General features: G+C 31.3%; 1 protein-coding gene across 23 annotated transcripts in view; it reads right to left on the reverse strand.

Moving 5' to 3' along the window:
• Nucleotides 1-19,412, reverse strand: part of LOC114334878 (troponin I) — a 58,459-nt gene that overhangs the window by 28,745 nt on the left and 10,302 nt on the right. For 6 of the 23 annotated variants that reach the window (XM_028285008.2, XM_028284996.2, XM_028285011.2 and 3 more), the window contains 2 exons: nt 18,720-18,843; nt 587-687 (listed from right to left, as the gene is read on the reverse strand). In XM_028285008.2, the coding sequence (XP_028140809.1) occupies nt 587-687; nt 18,720-18,843 (225 nt within the window). Of the gene's footprint in view, nt 1-586; nt 688-3,502; nt 3,604-6,032; nt 6,134-6,775; nt 6,877-17,004; nt 17,106-18,719; nt 18,844-19,412 lie in introns of all 23 variants that reach the window. The other 17 variants (XM_028285007.2, XM_028285000.2, XM_050645760.1 and 14 more) reach the window with 4 other exon arrangements.

A 19,412-nucleotide genomic window follows, 5' to 3' on the forward strand; every position in this document is an offset into this window, starting at 1 on the left:
AATTTTATACTTATTTAATTTATTCATGAAAATCAACTTGAACCCAAACGAAATTAGTATGATCGAATAGGTATTTTCAATACCTTTCAAATGAGGTATTACTTGCCATATGGTCCCATTTAAAATTATCAGTCAAAGTAGATCTATAACGTCATCTGTTACTATTACGTCACCTATTATGAATGACTACTTGAAAAGCCTACGTCCGTTTGTTTCCTCCCTCCAAATTTCACTATTCTAAGTATAACCGTTCAAAAGATACGAGGGGGAGGAAAAATTATTTTTTTCTGTTGCTAGGATCGAAATAAAGAAAATGAGCTTGTTGTCTTTGGATCTACCGAAAGAACAGTGGGTAACAAAACGAGAATAACGAAAGGTTGCATATTAATTGCCAACAAATTGAACTGATGTTTTTATATGTTATTGATTGAGATTGTTTAATTTTTTTCTCATATATAACTCTATGTTATGGGAATTTTTAAGCAAATCGTCAACAGCTACCATTTTATTTTTAATATGTATATAATGTATGATATGAAGCACAAAACAAGTGGAATTATAACAGATGGTGTGAGTGTTAAGATACCTCCCAATCCCGTTTTCTAACTTCACGTTCCAAATCCCACTTCTGTTCTTCACATATATACATGCGGTCATAATAGTCTTTGCAAATCTTCTTAAGTGTCCCTAGAAATCGGAAACGGAACCAGCAGTCAGCAAATATAGATACGAACTACACTTTTTTTGGCCCGGATATTTTACCTTTATACCTGTTATTCTTATTTCAACATTATTCAAAAACTTTTACTTGTTATAAAATCATTCGTAGTTTATTAAATGACAGAAGGCTAAGAACAGTATGTACTAAGAAACGCTAAATATGGACAAAATATTTAATACAATAATTGAGGACACAACGAAAGATGGAGAGGTCAATGTTTGGAATAAGCCTAAGAAATAGAGTCAGAAACGAGAAAATTCGTAGACGAACCAGAGTGGAAGATATCATCGAACGTTATTACCAGGTAAAAACGGAGATGAGCGAATGGACCGACGACCTCAAAATAATTGTGACCAATTGGATAACAAAGACACAGAGCAGAAGAAGATGGAAATATTTGGAGGAGGTCTATGTTCAACAATAGACAAATCAGGATTGGTTGATAATGATTTTATACAGAAGACATCTGGAACTCATGGCCTATGCTGTTCAGAAATTAAACAACAGAGTATGAATTCCTGTAACTTTATAGACACAAATTTTGAATGACGACCTTTTGTACCCAAAAGCACTGAAATTGAACTGATGTAAAATTTTGATATTTTATACAAAAAAAATATTTCGAATAAATCTGATATAAAGTCCTAAAATTACATAAAATATTTTATGTACTGCGGATGTCTTGCTATGTATATAGTGCATAATTTAATTTACAATGAATATCAAAGGGGAAACAGATTAGCCGGGCAATTATAGCCAGGGAATCAAAAGAATAGTACCAAGTAAGATAAAGGCGTATTGTACCGTGCTCAAAGCTACATGGTCGTTGTCTATCTCAGAAGAGTGAAAAAAGGTTAGCGAACATATCAAAGTCATCATTCACACTCTCATGTTTCACTTTGATGTGGTATTTGAGCTTGAACCACGCAGACTAAGAGAATAGCACCCAAGGTGTTATTGGACATACTGTACAGGGAACCAGATCGAACCTTATTTTATATTAGATCTGATACAAAAATTGGAACCTTTGTTGGTATGGACCTTTATCCTCTTATACTCGAAAGACCACAATAGACAAACTAATAAACATAAGAATCGGGCTATTTTAAGGAGGTCTCAAAAACTAATCAAATTACTTACAGCTAGAGCACGAACCAGGAACCTCAAGAACATGAGAGAACATGTTATTCAGAGTAATAAAGTCGTAATATTCACTCAATAATGAAGAAATTGTGGAAGCAAAACAGATTTTAGCGTTTAAATTCAAAGTGAACCTTCATTTAAAATTTTTTCTTTGTTATTTTTGAGTAATGTGAAATAAGAAAATATGTACACATGTGTAGAAGAATAGGTGTAATTTCTTTTTTTTATCGACGGAAACAGCCCTAAATATAAATAGCTTGGCAAAATATATACATTGCAATTCACAACAGTGGTAATTCAAAAAATAATAACCTCTATGCTTTGTGGTATCCAAACCATCTGATGGCAGTTATTTCTTAATAGAGTTTTCTATTAGTAAAGAAAGAAAGAAAATCGTAAATATTATAATTTAAAAATATCAATCGAAATATTTAATTTAGTCTGATTTTAGTTAGTTTTCTAGAAAAAAATCCTTCTATGATATTCTTTAATATTTACTATAAGTACATATAAAAACTGATTTGTTTCGGGTCTAGTAAAAATTAAAGAATACTGTGTTTTGATTATTTTATTTTATGAAATATGTGAAAAAAAATTTAAGGCAAAAAATAAGTGTAAGTCAAACTGGCAACAGGTGTATGTTCTCCAAAAACTTGATAGTGTGTACAGCACGACAAAATTCATTTTGTACTTGAGATTTGGATGCGCACTGGTGTTGACGTTCGGTTTTTCCGAATTTTTTGAATTTTATTTTGGTTCTTGCTAAGTCATAAACCTCTAAAGTACCAAAATAAAATCTAGAAAATGTGGAATAACCGAACATCAAAAACAGTGCGCATCCGAATCTCAAACACCTATAAAGTGAATTTGGTGGTGCTGTAAAATTATTTATTAAAATCAGCCAAGTACTTTCAGCATGTCACATGCCATCGTCAGAGCTTCGTCTTATAGCAGGTGATAAATGACTCATGGAAGAGTTATTGTTGATACAAAACATTAAAAATATTAGGGGGCCAAAGCCTCTATTATTAGGGTGAAAATCCCATAAAAACAATAAAATTCACATTTAAATGTGATTGTTAACCAATGGCCTAATGGTACTAGATTAGGTACAATGGTACATTAGATTAACATCAATTGTAACAGCTGTTCCTAGTACTATCAGGTAGCTATTGGTTAAAAATCACATTTAAAAGTGAATTTTATTGTTTTAAGAGGGGGTTCACCCTAATAACAAAGTTTTTGGCTCTGTAATATTTTTTAGTAATTATGTTTTGTGTCGACAATTTTTTTTCCATGAGCATTTATAACCTTTGATAAGACGAAGCTCTGAAGTTGGCATGTGATCTGCTGAAAGTACTTGGCTGATTTAATAAATAATTTTAAACACTATCAGATAAGAATATATACCGGTTGCCAGTTTGACCTATGTTTTAGAAGTGTGTATAAGTTACACAGACTTTTTCAAAAAAAATAAGTGGTTGTTAATGTACTTCAAACAGTAAATAAGAGGTTATTATTGTTTGAAGTTGCCTCTATCAATTTAAAAAAATGCCATTCCTTAATTGCGACCTAAATAATTGAAAATAAAAAGAAAGAAAAACGCAACAAGGCCTGTGTATCGTGTATAATTTGTACCTCCTGGGCTTTGATACGTTCGATAACTTCTAAATCATATTTATCCCCTTCAAGTTTGGCAATTTTCTCATGATAACCTCTACAAACCGTTTGTAGCTCAGCTAGAAGAGACAGTCGATATTATCAGTTTGTCGAGACCATGTTGAAGTGGTACCAGTAAGCGTGTGTTTGTGTAAAGCCCACATGAACTTCTGCTGTATCAAGAATATTCATAACCAGAATAATGCACAAAAGACTACATTCTCCAACTTCAAAATACAGATTTTTGAGACATCTACGTAATTTTTTATACAATACTAAAAGTCAAAGTTAGAATGCAGTGCAGGTAGCATAGGACAATGTATTTCTTACGGGAGAACGGTCGACCACGTTGCCGGTTTACCCCGAGCGGCGCATTAGAACCAGTGATTTTTATCCGGTGAGTCTATCGCCGTCTAACTACCACGCACCTACCACTGTGCCGACATGAGCGGCATCGCTGCGCGTCGTAAGAGCAACACTGCATTCTAACTGTGGCTTCTACTTTAGAACTTGTATATCTATTAATCAAGGCTAGAATCTTAATCTTTCATATTTTTAGGCAAAAAATCGAATGTATATGTAAACATAAATCTTCCACATATACTTTGGGTTACAGACTATCAATATATTTTTCCAAATGTCAAAACGGATTTGATTGGAATAAAAAATATTTATTAAATAAACTTTTTATGAATTATACTCAAAACAAGCAGCATTTTTCTTTCTGTACACGAATTCATATAATATTTTCTTTGTTATTGGGAGACAAAATATTTATGGAGAATTTAGTAAATAAACTTTTTTTTTCACAATTCGAAGTTTTATTTACCGATAATTTTTTACCGATAATTTACAATATCCAAGTCTAAAAGTGGCACTTTAATACCTGTCTATTCATCATAGCCCAAGTCCAACGAAAATTTGATTGCAATGCTCACTTGGAGTAAAACTAATATAAAATAATTCGCTATAAAACGAAATTAAGAGACATCTTAAATTTAAATTTGTTCAGAGAGGACCATAAACGCACTTATGTACGTTTCACTCTCATTAGAGATCTTCAGATGGGTAGAAGACTACCTCTAGAGGTAGCCTCTCTCTCTAATCAGAGTGAAACGTACCTAAGGGCGTTTATGGTCCCCTCTAAACAAACTTAAATATAAGATGTCTCTTATTGAAAATTGTTTGAGGTGACATTTTCAACAGAACAAATGAGTTCATGGAATTATAGCTTTTTTGTCTCAACCCGGGTTTATGAAGTTAAATTGAATGTAGCATACTTTGTGCTTTTTTCTGAATATAGAATATCTGTGATGTGTAGAGGAAACAATTATTGTAAACCTATGATCTACAACAGCTATTTCCCTATATTTGCATTTCTGATTACAAAAATTATTTGATATTTTCAGAATTAACAAAAATAACGTATTTTTGGTAACGTTCGAAGAAATAGTATTTCAGTAGGAAATGGCTGGACTAAGCGGAAAGCAAGAAGCAAAATTCTGAAAAATTTTCGGAGAAAAATACATAAAGAGTATTTACAAAAATCTCGAAGTATAAGTATTAAAAGTCCAAAAATTGAGCGAAAGTTAACATGTATGTTTAAAAATGTGTTTGTGCTTTAGTTTATAACAAAATGGTTGCAAATCATGCTTCTAATATAGAGCTTTTTTTGGTATATGGAATAAAGTAATTTATATAGTACAGAACTATGTAATAACAGGATTCTACCTTATACACATTTATATAATTTTTCTGAAAAATATTTCTTGTATGCCTACCTAATTACCATAAAAGATCATAAGGAAAACATAAGAAATATAGAAAATACCAGTAAAACTTGAGGCTTCTTTATGGTCTAAATAAAAGAGAAGACGAATAATGAGATAAAGTACTAACTAAAAATTTCTTCCGAATTGAACTGACAAATTTAAGGAAATAAATAATAAGGATGACTGAAAGACAAGGGCACAAAATACCACAAGGAAACAACTGTAATATTTATTTATTTTATTCAAGCTAATAATGCTTTGAATTTTGTTGCTGTTGTTGAAGTTTAAAAAAATAAAACAGGATAGAAATTGATATCTTGACAATTCAATTAAACTGTAATTATGAATAAAAATACCAATAAATATACAGGGTGTTTGGTAATGAATGGGCCATAGGTTAACCTCAGATTTCTGAGCTTAAAATCGGTCGGTTTAAGCTAATATATCTTATGTAATAATATTATGTAATTCTTAATTAACCATTTTGTTATAAGCGTGGTAAAATGTAACGAAAAATGTCCGAAAATTTCAAAAACTTTATAAATGTTAACTTTCTTTGTCACCAGTGAGTACACAAAATGTTATTTAAAGTGTTTTATAGAACGGCCATTCAAAAATCAAAAATTTCATCTTCGATACTTAATACCTTTGTGCAAAAAGCTTTAAAAATAAGACGTGTGATGTTATATTACTCTACGCTTGTGCAAATAAATGTCATCATGCCCTCCATTTTCTACCTGAAAATCTCTGAATTCCACTTCTTTTTCGAGGTCAAATTTCTTATTTTCTAGGTCTACAATACGTCTGTGATATCCCTCACATACTTGTTTTAATGGGCCTATAATTAAATTCTGAATTTAACCGACAAAATTAAGTATGTAGGTATATATAGAATAAACATGAGGGAGAGGGAGAGACAGAAAATACCATAAGGACACTGTTGAACTTTTTTTATTAAATAATTGATTCAAGCTATTAATGCTTTCAATTTTGTTGCTTAAAAGTTCCAAGAAATAAAACAGGATAGAAGTTGATATATTGAATATTGACAATTCAAATTAACTGTAAATATGAATGAAAATACTAATAAATATAATATATTATATTCTTAACATAACTTAAATATCAACCCTATAGAAAAAGTTGATTAGCAATCTAAATGATGAGAAAGACAGACGAAATAGAAGTCAAGATAACAATTTTATGTATTTCTTAATTAACCATTTTGTTATAAGCGTGGTAAAATGTAACGAAAAATGTCCGAAAATTTCAAAAACGTTATAAATGTTAACTTTCTTTGTCACCAGCGAGTACACAAAATGTTATTTAAAGTGTGTTTTATAGAACGGCCATTCAAAAATTAAAAATTTCATCTTCGATACTTAACACCTTTGTGCAAAAAGCTCTAAAAATAAGACGTGTGATGTTATATTACTCTACGCTTGTGCAAATAAATGTCATCATGCCCTCCATTTTCTACCTGAAAATCTCTGAATTCCACTTCCTTTTCGAGGTCAAATTTCTTATTTTCTAGGTCTACAATACGTCTGTGATATCCCTCACATACTTGTTTTAATGAGCCTATAATGAAATGATTGGTGATTTTTGGGTTTTCCCAAAGTTTTCGGGATCAATCTTTCAAATCAGCATATTTGGTTACATTTTGAAAAAAAAAAGTAAAAAAAAATATCCTTAACATTCCTTTTAACCTTGAAATCATTCCGAAAATATTTAAACAGTGGTAGCTTGTGGCGATTTAAAATACGACCAATGTATTCTTCCGGTCCTTACATAATATGGATGTCAAACATGGACGTTCACAAAAGCGAATATGGACAGAATTGCGAAAACACAAAGAGCAATGGAAAGACAAATGATCAACGTAAGACTGTCAGATAGAAAGAGGCATTCCTGGAATTAAGAAACATCACAAAAATAGTTAAAGATGCTACTCGTCAAACAGCTAAACTAAAATGGAAATTCGCCGGTCATACGATTAGACAAAAAGACGAAAGATGGAATAAAATTATTACAAAGTGGAGATCATGGACAGATAAACGAAAGAGAGGGAGACCACAGATGAGATGGGTAGATGACCTAAAACACTAAGCCGGCTCAAAATGGATGCACATGGCTCAGGATAGAGAAAGATGAAGGAGCGAAGGGGAGGTCTATGTCCAATATTGGATGTCGCAAGCAGGGCCGTCTTAACCATACACCGCGCCGGGGTGCAAGACTCATCTTTGCGCCCCCTTTTGTCAGAAGATTATATAGGTTATAGGTACGCTAAAATTAAAACTACATGATTTTGTTTGCTTTCTTTATTTATACAGGGTGGACCAAAGAAAACAGTCCACCTCGATATTTGGCAGTAGTTATTAGATTTTAAGGAAATTCCGAAACAGGTCAATTTTTTTTATACACATTTCATACTATTGACGTCATCCATCTGGGCGTGATGACGTAATCGATGATTTTTTTAAATGGAAATAGGGGTCGCGTGTGGTAGCTCATTTGAAGTGATGTTCAATTCTCTATTCAGCAATATAATCATTAATATCTTTATTTATACAGGGTTGGACAAAAGAATAATTTTTAAATTAAATTAATTGGCAGAAAAAGAAGAATCTATGTAATTTATTTAACTTAAAATACATTCTATTGCATGTTTATTTGGCAAAGTAAACATTGCTTTTCGCTTAAATTAAATGTTCAAACTGCCAAGAGGTAGGTGGGAAGCTGTTTGAGATTTCATTTAAGCGAAAAGAATTGTTTATTTGTGAAATAAACATTTTTTGTTTCTATTTTCTGACAGCAGTACAATGTATTTTGAGTTAAATAAATTACATATATTCTTCCTTTTGCGTCAATTAATTTAATTCAAAAATTATTTTTTTGGCCACCCTATATAAATATGATATTAATATTTATATTACTGAATAGGGATTGGACACTCTTTCAAATAAGCTACGCACGACCCCTATTCCCATTTAAAAAATGATCGATTACGTCGTCACGCTCAGATGGATGACGTCACTAGTATGAAGTATATGCCAAAAAATGGCAATATAAAAATAAAAATCGAAATGTTTCTGCATTTCCTTAAAATCTAATAACTACTGCCAAATATCGAGCTGGACTGTTTTCTTTGGCCCACCTTGTATATTAAAAACATGGTTTCAATATTCAAAAAAGATCAATCTTATAACTATACCATATTTTTTAAAGTATATCAAAGTCAACTTTTCTAGCTTTTAAGTTGGCAAATTTTTTATTGCTTCGGTGATATCTATTTTTACTTTCTTTTCTATAGGTAGTTATTAAAGAAAAATATTTTTGATCAATTTAAGTTTAGAAAAAGACCTTTCTCCTTCAGCTATTTATCTGGAAGTGTTAAGTATATCCTTAGAATGTAGAAATATTTGGGAAAACGGAGATTAAATTATTTTAGAATATACGTAATTTAAAATTATCGAGTGGAGTTGTGTCTATATTTAAAAAAAATATCGGTATTAACAATTCTAACTCATGGAATAGATCATCACCATCTATATCAGATCTACTTCCAAGCGCTAGTTTTTTTTTGTAAATTTAAACATTGTGTTGTTTTTTAAGTTTTCTTCGGACTTTCCATGAAAGAAAAATTATAATTATGTTCCCTCAACATTTCAAATCTTACAAGACGGTGATTCATTGTCACTCTACATTCAATATTGGTCAAAATAGTGTACGCGTCACCTTTTTGAAATTATTGGTGGAATAATCTAAATGGGTTTCATATTTCATTTCCATATCGTAGGTGTAGTAAGCATTAATAGCCTTTGTAAAAAATATCGAAAGTGCACTTGTATGTTTTTGTTATTTGGAGTTTTTTTTAAGGACAAAAAGCGTAAGTTTGAGCCTAGCAAGTTTTCAGCTTGCGCCCCTTGGACTTGGCGCCCGGGTGCCTCGCACCCCTTGCACCCCCGGGTTAAGACGGCCCTGGTCGCAAGGCTAATAGATAGAAGCTTGTGGCAATGTTAATAGGTACTGCTGGTATATATTTCAAATACAATAGGAACATATTATTTAAAACCACATTTTTTGTTTGGACGAGGTTTCCTGTTGATTGATCAAGAAAAGGCAGTGAAAATAAAGTACCTAGGTAGTACACTGTTCGGAGACATTAATAAAGAAATAAGAGATCAAGTGAAAAGAGAAATAGACTAGCTTGATGTCTTAACACTATATTATGGCGTAACCCACACATTAAAATTGTGAGATGAAATCAATAATCTATAACGCCAGTAAGACGAATCATGACACATGTATCAGAAACAAGACCTGGCACAGTCAAAATACAGAGAATGCTGGAGCCAGCAGAAATGAGGATACTCAGCAGAAGAATTACAGGAAACGCTGAGAGACCGAATAAAGAGTGATGAGATCAGAAAAAAAATGTAATATACAGGGTATAAACGAGTGGCTATTAAATAGGAAAAAAGAATGGAACAATCACATCAGTAGAATGACGGACATAAGATTTATTAAAATAGCAAGAGGCAAATCACCGCGTGATAGAAATATTGGCCGACTGGGCAAGAGATGGAATGACAATCTGCCCTAGAGGCAAGAAACTTCCAGTAGTTTATTCGTGGAGAGTCCATGACTGGTTTCTGACTGATTTCTGACTGACTCGCATGCGCAGTTCCGTCTTCAAGCGCTTGAAAAGGGAACTGCATATGCGAATCAGTCAGAAACCAATTATGAACTGCCTCCACGAACGAAGCTAATAAATAAGCAAAATTGCTTATATAAAGGAATAAGAAGAAAAAGAAGAAAACGAAGAAGAAGAAGTGTACAATGTAATATAAATCTGCACAACTGTCCTTAATAGAAAATTATTAATAAACTTACGTGCATAGAAATCGGCCCACTTAAAAATTTGGTCATTTTTAATGTCTCATATTTACTAAACCTGTTGGCCGATTTAAGTGATTTTTGAACATGTTATAGCCCTGATTCTTTAGCAATACCACTGTAATAATACTGTTGCTAAACAGGTAAATTTTCATTGTTATACCGGGTGTAACACTCAAACTGTGTTTTTTCTCAAAGTTCGCATCTCCCTGTGGAATATTCTATTATTTATAAAATACTGAAATTAAAAACAAACTATAGCCTCAGGTTTTCTTAACATTCTGTTTTTTTATTCATTCGTTTATGTTGGATATTAAAAAAGTTAGGTAATTTAACAACTAGACATGTTCTTCATCAATACACGATGTTTTTAAATAAGTGCGACAAACTTTAAATGGCAATTCTGCATGAAAAAATAATGACAGCTGGCTTTATAAACGTATGTCCGAAAATGTTTCATTTCCGAGATACGGGATGTTGAATTTTGTCTTACAAACTGACAATAATTTATTTATTGCTTTAAAACTAGTTGAGATATTTTACTTTTATTTTATTTAATCAGTTAAGCCCATTCGTACCTTTCGGTGTTGGGCTGTTTACAACTAGTTCAATATCTACATTTCAATACATTTTAATAATTATACAATAGTTTTATTTTAACAATACAATTTTAATAAATATAAATTACTTATTTGACCCATCTTTCTGTCCATATGTTTTAATCTTGTGGTGCTTCTTTGATACTTCTTTTCCATGCTGTTCTATTTTGAGCCAATTCTTTTGCCATACTCCATTGCAGTCCTCTCTTCTCTGCTTCTTGTCTAACTTGTTCTTCCCATCTCATTATTGGGCCACCTACTTTATTTTTCCCTTGTACTCTGATTTCATATACTTTTTTCGATATTCTTGTCGTTTAGTCTGTGGATGTGGCCCAACCATCCTAACTGTCGTTCCCCTATAATTGTCTCTATGGGTTTTATCTTTAGAGCTTGAGTTATTGTGTCGTTTCTTATTTTGTCTCTTCGTGTGACCCCTTCTATTTTTCTCAAGAATCTCATCTCTGTAGCTTTGATTTTTCTTTTGTTGTTCTTTGTTAGCGTCCACGACTCACTCCCATAGACGATTGATGGTCGAACCACTTTTTGGTACACTTGTGTTTTGACTTCTTTGGGTACCTCTTTCTTTCCAAAGAACGTATTTCTTAATGTATTATAAATTGTCCCTGCTTTTCCTATTTTATTGTTTATTTCTTTGTCTTTTTTACCATCTTCTTCAATAATTGTACCTAAGTAGTTGTAGCTGTTTACTTGTTCCAACACTTGTCCTTCTACCGTAATTTTTATCACTTTTTTTGTAGTTGCCATAACCATTGTTTTACTTTTATCGGTGTTTATTTCTATGTTCATTTTTCTTAGTTCTTTTATATAAGTGTTTATTATTTGTTGCAGTTTCTCTTCCGTGTCAGCTAACAATACCATATCATCTGCAAATAGTAATTCTTGTATTTGTACATTATTCATTTTCCATTTTCCCAATATCATGTCTTTAGATTTCTCCTTGCATTGCTTTATTGCGTCATCTAGTACCATTGAGAAAAGTAATGGACTTAGTACGCAGTCTTGTTTTAGTCCTATCTTTGCCTGGAATTCATCAGATTCTTGATTGTGAGTCCTTATTTTTATTTTATTATTTTTATATAAGGCTTTAATTATTTCTATCATATCCTTTTCTATTCCATTTTTCTTTAAACATTTCCATATATCTTCCCTTCTTATTCTATCAAAAGCTTTTTTCAGATCAATAAAGCATATGTGTATCTCTTTGCCTTTCATCAATAGTTTTTCTCCTATTTGTTTCAATATGAATATCAGATCTTGGGTACTCCTTCCTTTTCTGAAGCCATGCTGGGATTCTTCTAGTATTATTTCTAGCTTTTCCCTTAGCCTTTTTTCAATTATTCTATTGAATATTTTGACAGGAACGCTTGTCAATGTAATACCCCTATAATTTTCGCAATTTCTTGCGTCTCCTTTCTTAAACAGTGGTACTATTATATCTGTTTTCCAATCAGATGGTATTTCCTTTGCTGTGATTATTTCATTTAGTAGTTCTCGGAATTTTTCTTTTGAATTTTCACTCATGTACTTTAACATTTCAGCTGTGATTTCATCTTGGCCTGGAGATTTTCCCAATTTTAATTTGTCAATGGCTTCTGCAATTTCGTCTTTTGTTATTTGCTGCATTTCCTCTGTATTTTCGATCATGTCTTCCTCTCTTTCCTGTTGATATTGTTTCCATTCTGTTAGTTCTTCAAAGTACTGCTTCCATCTTTGCATTATTTCTCTTTCTGTAGTTAATATATTTCCTTCTTTATCTCTTATGTTTCTTAATCTATGTGTTTTCTTTTGCCAGTTGAGATATGCAAATTAAATTTGGTAGGTTTTAAGAGATATTTATTGTGCATTTTTTTAAATGTATTTAAGAATTTTATATTGACCATTGGCGTGCATAAGGGTAATATGATCAGTCATATTACACTTATGCGCGCTAATGGTGAATATTAAATTCTTAATTGTATGTCAAAAAATGTGCAATAACTACGCCTTAAAACCTACCAAATTTAATTTGCATATCTCAAACGGTTTTAAAACAATAAAATAAATTATCAGTTTGTAAGAAATCCCAGATCTCGGAAAGGAAACATGTGCGGACATACGTTTATAAAGACAACTGTCATTATTTTTCATGCAAAATTATCCCTTAAAGTTTGTCGTACTTATTTAGAAACACCGTGTATTGATGAAGAACATGTCTAGTTGTTAAAGTACCTAACATTTTTATTATCCAACATAAACGAATCTTAACTGAAAAAACACAATCTTAACTAAACCTTAGGCTATAGTTGGGTTTTAATTTCAGTATTTTATAAGTGCTAGAATATTCCACAGAGTGATGCGAACTTTGAGAAAAAAAAAACACAGTTTGATTAGTACACCCGCTATACAATGAAAATTTACCTGTTTGCCAACAATAGTATTACAGTGGTATTGTTAAAGAATCAGGCTATAACATGTTCAAAAAATGTCCTAAATCGGCCAACAGGTTTAGGAAATATGAGACATCAAAAATGACCAAATTTTTAAGTGGGCCGATTTCTATGCACTTAAGTTTAGTTAATAAAATTAACTTCATCAGTATTGAATAGTAGAAAACTTGCTGATAAGAGGCCGATGTGCATATATCATAAAATAGAAGAAAGAAAACAAAGGAAATTAATGAGAAAGAAAAATCAAAATTACAAAAGAAAAGAAAAATAAAGAATAATTTAAAATATTTTTATGTGTCTCTATGCTGTTACTTATTCAGATAATCCATGTATTGCGATAAGTACAAGCTACCACACTATTCAAAAATCCATCCACATTATTTCGACCTATCTAGGTAACCAAATTAGTGATGACCTAATTTTGAGATTGTTTGGATGTTCAAATCCACTATCTAAGTCATTGTTTAGTCATGACAGCTATATCTATCTAAATAAAATTTTATGCGGGTATTGGTTGAAAAAAATTCGTATCATCGTCTCACAAGTACGAACATGTTTACCTGTCGTAAAAATAGAAGAGTTAAATTTAGCTTTGGCAGTCTTCAGAGAAAAAATACAAAAAAGCAATAGAAGGAGGGTTTACATTACAAAATTCTGCTGTTTTGATTTGTTCTTGTCTCAAGAAACAAAACATGTAAACCCTTGCAAAGTCCTATAGAACATCAAAAAGAAAATTCTTGCTGCACTATTTCAAAAATACAAAATAGATCTAAAAATTCAAAAAGCAAAAAGCAGATCTATCTGTTTACTGAAGACAAAAGTATTGAGACCAATTTTAAAAAAACTTATTAATAATATATTCAATAGGTATTTTTAATATCAATGTATATGATGAGGTGACACAAAGTCAAATCATGAAAAAGAATGAATATAAAGGATAGAAAAAAACGAAAGTAGAGTATTATAATACATATTTGTATGTGCGTAAGTATTAAGTCAAAATAAACGTGTTCAAGTTATGGACGATCTTCGCTGACATACTGAATTCAATTGACAATGATGGTACTATTGGGTCTGTTACTATTGGGACTATTACTAATGGGACTATTGAAAATAAAAATATATTCAATAAAAAAGTAAAAAGATCCTTTACACAAAAATGTGATAGTGATGTGTTTAGTACTGTCACGTGGAGCAGATTTAAGTAACGCATTATAATATCCAAAAGTAAAAACGAAATAGTAAAGAATTATAGAACTCACTTATCAAAAGTTAAAAAAAAATGTGTATATTACTGGGAAACCTTTATAAAGAATATTCTTGGTTACAATCCTTTCATTAAAATATAACTTCTAGTTTAATTAGTATTAATAGCCGAGTAAATGAACGGGAAATTCGGCGATACCGTGTAATTTTCAGGGCCTACTCCGAATTGCATGAAAATTTGGATTTAGGTTCTACTTACCTTCCACTTCAAAGTTGAAATTGTGCCGTTGGTTGCTTTTACTTGGGGGGTGACAGTCACCCCTTCTCGGGGGTGGAAAAACATACGTTCAAGATAAGACCGGAAATGGATAAATTGACTAATTTTAAGCAACTTTTGTTCTATAGAGTTTTTTACTTAAGTCAATACTTTTCGAGTTATTTGCAATTGAAAATGTAGATTTTTCGAAAGAAAAAAAATACGTTTTCAGACGGTTTTTCGCAAATAACTCAAAAAGTAAATATTTGATCGAAAAAATATCCTTAGCAAGAGTGTAGCTTATAAAAAACCCAAAAAATGGTGTATCAGTAAAGTTTATCAATCAAATAAAAACAAAGTTGTAGCTTATGAAAAATACGTTCTTATTCGTCTAATTCCAAATCGAATATTTCAAGGTGAAATCACCGAAAAATTAAGCACTTTTCGAGAAAAACCCATTTAAACTTTTTTAAAGTGTTTATAAAAAGCTTTTCTTTAATTTTTAAACAAAAGTTTTAGCATTAAAAATAAGCGAGTTACGCTCAAAATAAAGTTGGCCCTCTTTTTTTTTGTAAAACATGATGAAAATCTCGCCGTGTTTAGCTCCCCAAATGAAATTAATCGCTACCGCTTTTTTATTTTTACCTATTTTTTATATGATCTGTCGGTCTCACCGGTTTAAAGTGTTTATTTTTGAAAGGGTTATAATTGAGAAAGCTTGAATGGGTCACTAATCACAAGTGTATGCAAATTTTGAACAGCCATATCTTAACCAATTTTTGTCTTACGGAGAAACAAAATAAAACTAGCATATTTATAATAGCAAAACCTACATTTTTTTACTCTTTAAGATTTTTTTTATCATTAATACTTTTTAAGTTATTTTGAAAAAATGAAATTTTTCGAAAATTTTTAGAAAACTTTTTTTTATTATAAAACCAAATGTTTTTAAAAATAAGCCCTTCAATCCAATCAAACTTACAGATCATTAAACAATACACATACAGTTAAAATAAATGGTAAGGCCAAACGATTAATTTCATTTAGGGTGCTAGATAGAGGGAGGTTTTCACGATTTTTTTTACCAAAAAAAAGGGGGTAACTTTTTTTTTTCAGTGTAACTCGTTTATTTTTGATGCTGTAAACTTTTGTAAAAACAAATAATAAGCCTTTTTCGATACTTTAAAAATGTTAATAAGGTTTTCCCGAAAAACGCTTCTTTCTTCTGTGATTTCGCGTTGAATTATTCGATTTGGAATTAGACGAATAAGAATGTATTTTTCATGAGCTACAGCTTTGCTTCTACTCAATTTGTAGACTTTACTGGTACACCATTTTTTTCGTTTTTTTATAGGCTACACTTTTGCTAAAAATATTTTTTTCGATAAAATATTTACTTTTTGAGTTATTTGGGAAAAACTGTCTGAAAACGTAGTTTTTTTGTCGAAAAATCAACATTTTAAATCGCGAATAACTCGAAAAGTATTGACTTACGTAAAAAGCTTTATAGAACAAAAAGTGCTTAAAATAAGTCTGTTTATCCATTTCCGGCCTTATTTTAAACACGCGTGTTTCACCCCCCGAGAAGTGGTAAATGTCACCCCCCAAGTAAAAGCAACCAACGGCACAAATTCAACTTTGAAGTGGAGGGTAAGTAGAACCTAAATCCAAATTCTCATGCAATTCGGAGTTGCCCCTGGAAATTACACTCCAAAACGGTCATTTATTGGGCTATAAAGCAATAATAAAAATATCCAAAAGCATTACAATCTTTTTCAAAAAAGCTTTCGTTCTTATCGGATCATCATATAATAAGTGATACTTGAAAATACAGGTACTCAAACGCATACTCATGTTCCTGATTCAGTTTCTTTGCGGTTTCCTGTTCAAAAATGTCCCCTTTAACCAAATCAGAAGGGTGCCGGGCGAAATTTTTGGACAGAAATTGCTTTTCTTAAACAAATTCCAAAACTCACCCCTTTCGGTACAGGAAAACTTCTTTTCTTTTGGATTTTTGGGTCATTTTAAATAGAACCGGTGTCAAGGAAGAACCAAAAACGTTTTCAATAATTTTGTAATCCTTTTGGATATTTTCATTATTAACTTAATATACCAATTACACTAGAAGTCCTTTTAATTCCATACTTTTGTAAAAAAAATTACGAACGCCAAAATTTTTTTGATATAAATACTGGCCTCAATAGCTTTGTTTAGCGGGTAAACAGTCAAAAACATAGTGCAACATTATTGTCTCTAGCCTGTAAAAAACAACGTGCAACAACCGTCGTTTACTACGTCTAACCTCCATGTCTTTTCTTTTAACTTGATATTCCAAATCATACTTTTCACCTTCCAGCTTGTATATTTTGTCATAGTATGATTGGCATATACTGGTAAGTTGTTCTATACAAAAAATTAAGTTAAAATCTAAACTTTTTGTAGATGTTATACGTAATTTGTGTAATATAAATCCAAAAATAAACAATACGCAGTGAGCTCTATATATGGAAAACCTCAATTAGCTCGTAGACTGCTTGCACGATTTTTATAGATATTGGTGGGTAAGGGTCTTCTGGTATTTCCATTGTTTTCAGATCTTCTGTTTTTCTAAAAACTTAATTAAGTTTCTTATTTCAAATGGTATACCCTGTATATTTTTGCATTTTGAATTGTCTCTTTGAGACTTCAAAATCGTAATGTTTCGTCTTTTTTAGTTATTTTTGTTTATAACTCGTTGTTTATAACTCGAAAATGATCAAATTTAGAGAACAATTATTACAAAAGACCTTTTTTGTTCCCATTTATACAAAGAATCTAAAAATGTATACCTTGGCCAAAAAAAAAATAATTTTTATAATTTGTGTTAAATTTTTTTTTAAAATAAATGTAGTAATAACTCCGAAATTACGACATTTAAGTATAGGAAATAATACATGAAAAATAATCAGAATTTCTTAAGGATTTAAAACGCAACAAATATACAGGGTGTCCCATTTTTAAAAATAAGATTGTTCACTAGATTTCCAGAAAATCGGAAGATCTGACAACAGTGCAAATACCACCATAATATCGGGCGCATCACAAGACCCTTATTATCCTTATTACTCACAAAAACCTACAAAAATCATGCAAACCGTTTCCGAGATAATTGAGGTTCCATATATAAAAATCACTCTGTATATTATTTAAATTTAAGGATCGTTATCACGAATGACTTATAAAATTAGTGAGAAGCTTCGTTTGATCATTGCGTAGCTACATACTCTGCCAATTATTATCACTGTAGAAATGTTTTTGTTCTAGTGGTGACATAAACTACTCTTGTAGTCAACAAAGTCAACCAATGTTGCAATGCCAACTTCCTACTATAGTTTGAATGCGAGTGGTAGGTACTATAAAGAATGACCCATTGTAATAAATGATAATGACAGGTGTACTTAAATATAACACTTCAGTTAAATGGAACAGTCTTAAAGTTTTTTAGCTAATGAGTATGTATGATCGGTACTATCAGCCTATAGATAGATCTTCATAAAGTAGACATAAGTGAGAAAACAGGGAAAGTGGCATTAATTCAACTTAAAAAATGCCTACATTATCATGATACACATTAAGATTTGATAAAATAAAATGGACCAAGAAAGCTGAATGTAAATTATTACTGTATATTGGGATTATGATGCTAATGATTGTAATTGACAAAAATTGACAAATAATAGCTAAAAATCTGTAGAAATATATTACAAATAGGAAATAATAATGACAGGTCACTTTAAAATATCATTTTTACTTATTTTATCAGTTTTTGAATGATTCAATAAATTTTAAAGGGATTGGAAGCATAGTAAATTGAACAATTACAAGATGAACGTGTTGTTTTTAGTAAACCTTGCCTGTCGGTGTTTGTATTATTTCATAAATATTTCTACAATTCATACATATCTGAAAGTGGAAGTATATAACTTATAGTAATGTAAAATTTTTCATCAGTGTAGAAGAAAAGAAAAATCATTTTACCTTCATTTGCGTCATCGACAAGTTTGGGTTTACCGCACCTTTCTTCAATGATACGCCTCCTTTCGGCTGCTTTGCGTTCTTGTTCTTTCTTTAATTCTTCGGCGGCTTTCTTTCTCAACAGTAACTAAAAAATACATAATCATTAAAACACCGTGCGAAATAAACATTAGTTGAAAATTAAAAAGAAATCATCAATTAAAGTAGAATGGGAAAAACGGAATGGAAAGAAAGGTTTATTTCACCAATATACAAAAAAGAAAACGCTAATACCACTGCTCCAGAATAACACTCCTAAATACCACCTACAAAGTCCTTGAAACATCCTGCTAAAAAGTATCAAAATATACACAGAAAAAATCGTTGGAGATTATCAATGCGGATTTAGACCGGGCCGCTCTACTGTTGACCAGATATTAAGAATAAAACATAATGGAAAATGCTGAGTTTGTACATGAGCTTCTTCAGATGTTCATAGATTTTAAATATGCATTTGAGTATGCAGGGTTAGATTATGTACAGCGATGCAGAAACTTGGCTTTCCAAAAAAACGTCAATTTGATAGGGACGTGTATGGAACGGCTGCTATGATAGGTGAGAGTTGGAGAACAATACTCAGAGACATTTAAAATAAACAATGGACTAAAACAGGTAGATACACTTTCACCACAACTCGGGAACACATAATCAGAAGTG

This window comes from Diabrotica virgifera, chromosome 3 (assembly GCF_917563875.1).
Source record: "Diabrotica virgifera virgifera chromosome 3, PGI_DIABVI_V3a".
Classification (NCBI taxonomy): domain Eukaryota; kingdom Metazoa; phylum Arthropoda; class Insecta; order Coleoptera; family Chrysomelidae; genus Diabrotica; species Diabrotica virgifera.